Source organism: Haliotis cracherodii, unplaced genomic scaffold (assembly GCF_022045235.1).
Source record: "Haliotis cracherodii isolate W230 unplaced genomic scaffold, xgHalCrac1.p SCAF_18, whole genome shotgun sequence".
NCBI lineage: Eukaryota > Metazoa > Mollusca > Gastropoda > Lepetellida > Haliotidae > Haliotis > Haliotis cracherodii.
Window position 1 is genome coordinate 13269652 of NW_027266273.1, and position 7531 is coordinate 13277182.

General features: G+C 38.0%; 1 protein-coding gene across 1 annotated transcript; it reads right to left on the reverse strand.

Moving 5' to 3' along the window:
• Positions 1-4284: 4284 nt before the first annotated feature.
• LOC139465284 (NADH dehydrogenase [ubiquinone] 1 alpha subcomplex subunit 8-like) lies at positions 4285-6907 on the reverse strand. Its single transcript, XM_071246964.1, has 3 exons — positions 6750-6907; positions 5477-5652; positions 4285-4765 (listed from the first exon to the last, which is right to left on the reverse strand). Exons 1-3 carry the CDS (start codon positions 6876-6878, stop codon positions 4549-4551), a joined length of 522 nt encoding a protein of 173 aa, XP_071103065.1. The 5' UTR covers positions 6879-6907; the 3' UTR covers positions 4285-4548.
• Positions 6908-7531: the final 624 nt, after the last annotated feature.

The following is a 7531-nucleotide window of genomic DNA, read 5'->3' on the forward strand; positions in this document are numbered from 1 at the left end:
AGATGTTAGTGGTTCTTGTTAAGATGTGTGTGGTAATACTTTGACTGACTCTTCTCTTCACCCAGTGTTTGTTTGCTACCCATGATAATGATGATCATCTCTCCATAGTTGACAATAATCAAAACTCTGGTTGCTCATGTCACTTGTCAACATCAACTGGCTCCATTTTAAACATTGATGGATTGGATTAAAAACAATTCATTTGCCTGTCACCACTGTTGAATAGATTAGTAAATTACTAAACTGACCAATGAAGACGACCTGCCAAAGAGTTAAATATTCATTATCCCCCGCAACGAAGTGGAAGGAGGATATAGGAATGGGTGTTTTTGGTTTGACATATCCATCAAATCTGTTATTAAAAAATCTGTCTAACTATGATTTGTGTAAACAGACTAATGTTTCAAAGAAAATAATGCCGTTTTCAAGAGCCTAATTCCTGATCACATATATTCCTCTCTGTAAAATAATACCTTTGTTTTTTTTCATCTCACTTGTTTTATACGGCCATGTAAGCTTCTTCATGACAAGACAGGGGGCATGGGTGGCCCAGTCGTCTAAGGCGCCGCGATTCGCTGGGCAGAGTTGCGTCCCTTGGGCACTCCAGAAACCTATGATTGTGGGTTCAAATCCCGGTTCGACACGATTATGTTTCTAGGTTTGTCAGCACCATACCCATGCTCGTGGGTTTCACCGAAGTGGTAAACATCTGAGACCTGCATCACTTCAGGCTTTCCTCCCACATTAAGCTGACACGCCGTGATATAACTGGAATACTGTCAAAAGCGGCGTTAAACCCAACTCACTCACTCATGAGTCATGATGTCAATCACTGGATTGTCTGGTCCAGACTTGATTATTTACAGACTGCAATCATATAGCTGGAATATTGCTGAGTGCGGTGTTGAACAAGTAGTTTTCTTGCAGTAAGTGATGTTCTATAAAGGGTAACCACCATTTAGTTAGACTCTTGTGTCTGTGAACACTGCAGTGCCAGTTGCCCAACAAGAATCTCACAGCCATCATCATTCATAATGCTATGAAGTGGTTAACTTTCTGTATAAACTGACTGTTTACCAGTGTGAAAATCATTGTTTTGTTCATCTACTCAGTAGTGTTACATATTTTACAATATTCTGATTGTTAATTTATGGGTTTAATGGTTATTAATATTCTTTTATTCATGTAAGTGGCACTAGATGTAGAAACCTCTCACAATTATATAATATTTTTATCATGCTCATGGTCACGTTCATTGAAGAAGTACTGTGTTGAAATATTTTCCTGTGATACAGTGTGCTGTTCTGTCTTTTTATGATGGCACGGAACCACATTGTTAACATAATGAAATAGTGTTCAAAATGAAGAAGGGAACATTTCTTTGTAATAACCTGAATATTGATAATTAAATATGTGATAAAATAACTATGTTCCATTGACACAAACTAGATTTAAAGAGGCAAAAAACTCTAAGGAGATCTACGAACCCATTTCATGGGCAGATACAGAGGGGGGCTGCGGGGGTGCGCACCCCCCCCTTTTTTTCGAAAAAAATCTTTATTTCTGTATAAATTACCACCAAAGACAATAAATAGATCTCAATTGTGCGCCCCCCCTTTACAAAAAAGCTGTATCCGCCCATGCATTTGTTTTAATTCTGCAGCCAATATAAGTATGTCTATTCATGCAGTTAGAAATTAAGGAAGGTCCTTGGAATCTTGAGGTTTTCTACCTTAGTATTTGTATTAAGGAACCCCTTAGGTATTTATTCCTTGTTATATGGTTAAGACAAGAATCCTTTGTTTTCAAGCATAATTTCAAATGCTGACAATATTGTTCATGTGTTCTTTAGACTAAATGGTCAGCTGCAGGATGAGATGCATGGCCATCTGAACTGTTACTGTTGTTTCTGTTCACTGTCATCAGTGGTGAACCTTGGATTGAAGTAGATTGAGCTGTACACAGCAAATCTCTGTACAAAGATTTCTTAATCCGTCCAACTTTTTGTTTTGAATATGACTGTCCAGTGAATCTATGCTGTGAACATAACACTGGACACACAGACATCGTCTCTGCAAGTGCTTCAACTTTGTATATACAGTTTCCTTGTCCAGTAGTTACTATATATTATGTGTACATACCGAATTACTTGTACAATATTAATATTTTGTATATACGAATGTTGAAAGTTGTAGAAAATAAATTATTGAAGTTTTGAGCGTGTGTTATTTTTCTCTCGAACTCTCATATCAGTTGTGCTTGGAGAATTGTAAATAAAGGTTGTTTTACACGGCACTAAACCTGGCTGTCAGAATCTGCGACCTGTGTAATGTAGGCCTGGGTCTGGCCAACCTGTTTTTGACAACACAAAGATCCACGCTATCAGAGTGGCACGTCACTGAATGATTGACTTGATTTCCAGAGTGTACACATACTACAATCTACCTCAAACAATGACTTTCTTTGAGGACTGATACACTAGTAGTTGAGACATTTTCTTATGAATCGATATAAAGGCTATCGATGTATTCATACGCACGTTTTGTGTGTGAAAAGGCTTAATATATTTGAAAGGGGATTCCATAGCAAAAAGGAAACCTCTTTTTAACCAATCAGAATCAACATTCATCAATGTCATGGTAGAATGCACTTTAAACAATACAACCTCACTCACTCCAGTCCTGTTTACACCCAGCCAACTGTGGTTATATAGGTGATATTCCATAGACTAAACGGTACAACCTGACTCACTCAGTCCTGTTTAAACTCGGACAACTTACATGATGTTGTAGCCGAAATGCTGCAGATAACAGAGCCATCATAAAAAATAAAATGACGATGTTAAAAAAGCAGTAAATCTAGATAACCATAATAAATGGGGGTCTGAGGTCAAAGGTCATAGCAAGGTAAAACATCCAAATGCACGGAAATGTAAAATATATTGTAAATCGAATGTGTGATTGTGTGTGCAGCAATCTGACTGATTTACATGTTAAAAGCCAAGAAATCTTTCTGACTTTTCACTGTGTATGAATACTTTGTGTCATTCTTGTCTGAATCGGGGGCGCAGGTGGCCCAGTCATCTAAGGTGCGGCGATACGCTGTGCAGAGTTAAGTCCCTTGGGCACGCCAGAAACCTATGATTGTGGGTTCGAATCTCTGTTCCCCCGATTATGTTTCTAGGTTTGTCAGCACCATACCCGTCCTGGTTGGTTTCACCGAAGTGGTAAATATCGGAGACCTGCATCACTTCAGGCTTTCCTCCCACGTTAAGCTGTCACGCCGTGATGTAACTGGAATACTGTTAAAAGCAGCGTTAAGCCAAACTCACTCACTCACTCACTCGTCCGAATTCAAAAATTGAAGAATGTGCCATTCAGAATGGAAATGGATATAAAGTTTAATCAATAATATATTAGGACAACTTTGGCTTAATTGGGATTTTTCCTCATTTAGCTAACATGTCAAGTTTCTAAATTATGATGATGGAAGGACTCTCTTGTCCACAGGCAACTTTTGAAATGAAGAAGGTGGAAAAGAAATCCTACAAATAACCAGAAACCATAAACTCAAGAGATTGATATTATGAGCAACGACCCATCAACCAAGCCATCCGGTTCTGACCGCCAGATCCATTAAGTTGCCTCTTACAACCAGCACAGGTCGCTGGGAACCAATTCTAAGCCAGAAATCTAAGTCAATTTATTACAGTATTGGTGAGGGAATGTTGTGTTATATAAATGATGTGGTCAACAATATTTCAATCATGATATATTACAGCAGCCTGTAAATAAAAGAGCCTGGGCCAAGCAAGCCACACAACTGGTCAGGTCGCACATTGTAATGTAATTATGTTGCCATCTGATTCACATTAGTCAACCCATGAAGATCCGGGTTAGAATAGGTCTTCAGCAACTCATGCTTGCCATAAGAGACGACTATGTTTGCCATAAGAGGCGATTAACAGGATAGGGTGATCAGGCTTGCTGAATTGATTGATGCATGTTATCATGTCCCATTTGTGTGGACAGATGCTCATGATGTCAATCACTGGATTGTATGGTCCAGACTCAATTATTTACAGACCGCGATCATATAGCTGGAATATTGATGAGTGAGGCCTTAAACAACAAACAAAACAAACAAATTAGTCCACTCTTACAGAAAGCATGAGGTGCTGGGCACCTATGCTGCTCCAGAATCTCTTGTTGTCTGAGTAGGGTCCAAGTGGTCAAAAAGTGTTAGTCCACAAAGCCCAAATCTTCCCAGTCAGTACATATCAGTGACCAACTCAAAGACAGGTTCTCTTTCACACTCTTTATTACCTAATTCATAACACTGAAAATTTGCCTCAGCACAGTCAGACCACCAGCTCAGTAGTGTCTTCCCAGAAAACAAAGAATTTAAATGGAAACCATGGTAACATGAACCTTCTATAGTTAAATATAATTTTATCCAGATTTAGGTTTCCCTTGGCAGCACACTACCATCGTGTCTAGACAGTCACTGCAGCACTATGTACAGGAGGACCACCCTGAGATAAGGATGCTATAACATCCCTGGTACATTCCTGGCGCGTGGGTCGGGCTCAGCAGGCAGTGGGGGGATCTCTGGGGGGCTGTCTGGCAGGATGTGTTTGTGGGGCTTAGGTTTAAGTCGGTTGGTGTCGTGGGTTCGAACCTTTGCAAAATATCCTAGAGGAGGACGTTCTTGTCCCAGACTTTCTTTAACACAGTTGTCAAATAGGGCCTGTGTGCGTCTGCAACTGAAATATATACATCAGGAACATTAATGTATTTGTATGAAAACAGATTTTACAGATAAATATATCACAGCATGAAATGTCAAAAATAAAACCAAATTCTTTCTTAAAAGACTAGATAAACATTATTACATTATTCGTGACCAACTCGTGTTATTCCGGGACAAGCCAAATAGCGACTCGTGCCCCTCTCGTGGACATTTTTGCGTTGCGTAATGGTTCACATATATTTTCCCATATATTACAGATGCAATTTAAAGCACTTCGTGACGTGCGGAATTATACAGTATGATTGAACACATTTAACTGTGTCTTGGGTATAATTTTAGATGCAAGACATATGTAAAATCAAAAATTATTTCTGAGGGATTATTTGACAAAGAACTTGAAATCATACGCGCATTATGATTGGTTTGTCGTATTTTCGCACAAAACATTCATCGATAGGGGGACGAGTCTTCTTGCAGGTGACGGAAAGGGGCGAGTGGTGACGAATGATTATTACATGTGCAATTGGCATGATGGGAACTATTTTCAACATAAAATGATATTTTTTTATCAATCATAATCATGTTCAGTTCTTTGAGCTTTTTATTCACGACAACATGATCAAACAGAACTTTCAATGAAATAGCTCCACATATTCAACATGTTCAATGGATTGATGGTTTGTATTGACAACTATTAACATTGAACTCTTTTGGCCATACTTACTTTTTCAAGTTCATATCATGGCCTGAATGGTCGATACACTGCCAGTACTTGGTAAACTCCTCATAGCAGTTCTTCTTCACCTTGCCGAAAAAATCAAATCCACATTTTGTAACTTCTTTCCCTTCATTTAGGCATTTTCTGGGATCTCCTTCTTCTGAATGGCACAGCATAAACTCCTAAAGAATAAAAACACAAAATCATATTCAATCATGGTAAAAAATCTTACTTTTTGTATTTTAGTCCAAACCTAAGATTTGTTTGTTTGTTGTTTACGCTGCACTCTAGCAATATTCCAGCTATATGATGGGGGGCCTGTAAATAACCTAATCTGGACCAGACAATCCGGTGATTGATATTGTGATCCATGCCATCGGGGTACGATGACACACAATAAACTTGGTCACCAAGCCTGACCATCTGATCCATTTAGTCACCTCTTCAGATCAAGAGTGAAGAACAACTGTAGAAAAATATATGAGAAACATTTATTAAATATGGTGATTAGCATAATTAGTCTGCACATATGGATCTAATCATAAGAAGGTGCAATCGTGCTTATTCTGAAATTAACATTGATGCAGTTGACATGTTCAGGCATTGTTCAATCAGATTATCAGGTGACGATATATTTAATCAGTTAATCATCTATCATATCTGACATTTCAATTGATCATGCTGATTTGAGTTTTTCACGCTCATGTGAAGGAATTTTCCAATTTTGGCTGACAGCCATGTCAAATGAGCTACCATCTCCACTAGCTCCTTGGCAATTCTTTTCTCTGTCACATTCAGTGACATATGACAGATAGGACAACAAAGTAATATTGCCTGTTATGTTATCACTTCTCTAACAATGTTAATATTAAGTGAGTGAATCAAGTTCGAAAAAAGTGAAGCATGTAGAATGAGCGAATTACGGAGCTTGAAACCGTGGGATTATAACAAATGTTTAACAGATCACCCTAATCAACACAATTTAAGGTTTCACTCAGGCAGTGACATGCAAAGTCAACACTTCAGAATATGAATTAATTGTGTGACTGATGCTGGTGTGAACATGTCAAGTGCAGTGCGTATTTATTGTACGGACCGAGGGCAATATAAATGGAAAAGACTTCACACACTTTAAATCAGAATGCAAGTGAGGCAATAGTGAAACAGGCTTATCCGATTTCACAAGACACTTGAGTATAACGAATTTAGAAACCTGACGAATATAGGGGACATCAACAGGAAAGACATTATGTCACGCATGTGGCAAATCCCAACAAACCTTGCAAACATTATCGCAGTATTTGCCAAAGTGGTGTGCTCCTGCTCTTAATACAGCTGATGTTAGCTGTATTTCAGGAACAGTTAATTCCTGATAACTAGGTAGATATTCCTCGTTGGTATACGGCATTTTCGCCAACGACCTTGTCTAACCTAGAATATCCAGTTTACCGAACAACTACTACTCACAACTTACCATTCACTGATTAGATTAGGCTGTACCAACTCAGCAATGACTTTAAATAAAAAAGTTAAATTCCTGAATTGAATTTACTAAACATATATTGTCGAGTATTGACAGCTTGAAGTGTGAAATTATATCATTCAGTCATATAATATTTCTCTCTGTTGAATATGTTGTTTGAATATGGAATGTCACAAATTGTCTCCCTTTATCCCCCATCGGGCGAGATCGGCTTATTCCGGGACAACCAGAGTCTATCCACAGGAGTCTCAATCGATTCAGACACCATGTATCGATATATGCATATGGTCTGTAATAGACTTAAAAAAGAGAGAAGTTTAACTTTTAATGTTTTATTTCTTCTTTATTTCCAAATTCATACACGTTATAAATGTGTATGGATTGGGAAATGAAGAGAGAGAATTTCACCTTTTGCTGGATTATTTTTTCTTTATTTCCAAATATGTAATTTTTTACGTGTATGGATTTGGAAATAAAGAGAGAGATTTTCAACTTTTATTGTTATATGTTTTCTTTATTCCCAAATTCACACACGTTAAAAATGTACATATATATGCATGCATGTGTCGATACACGGT

Coding starts and splice junctions, on each gene's coding strand:
- LOC139465284 (XM_071246964.1), bottom strand. CDS start 6,878: ATGCCGTATACCAACGAGGAATATCTACCTAGTTATCAGGAATTAACT. Junction 5,653..6,749: donor ACTGCGATAATGTTTGCAAG/GTTTGTTGGGAT, acceptor TTTATTCTTTAG/GAGTTTATGCTGTGCCATTC. Junction 4,766..5,476: donor CATGATATGAACTTGAAAAA/GTAAGTATGGCC, acceptor TATATATTTCAG/TTGCAGACGCACACAGGCCC.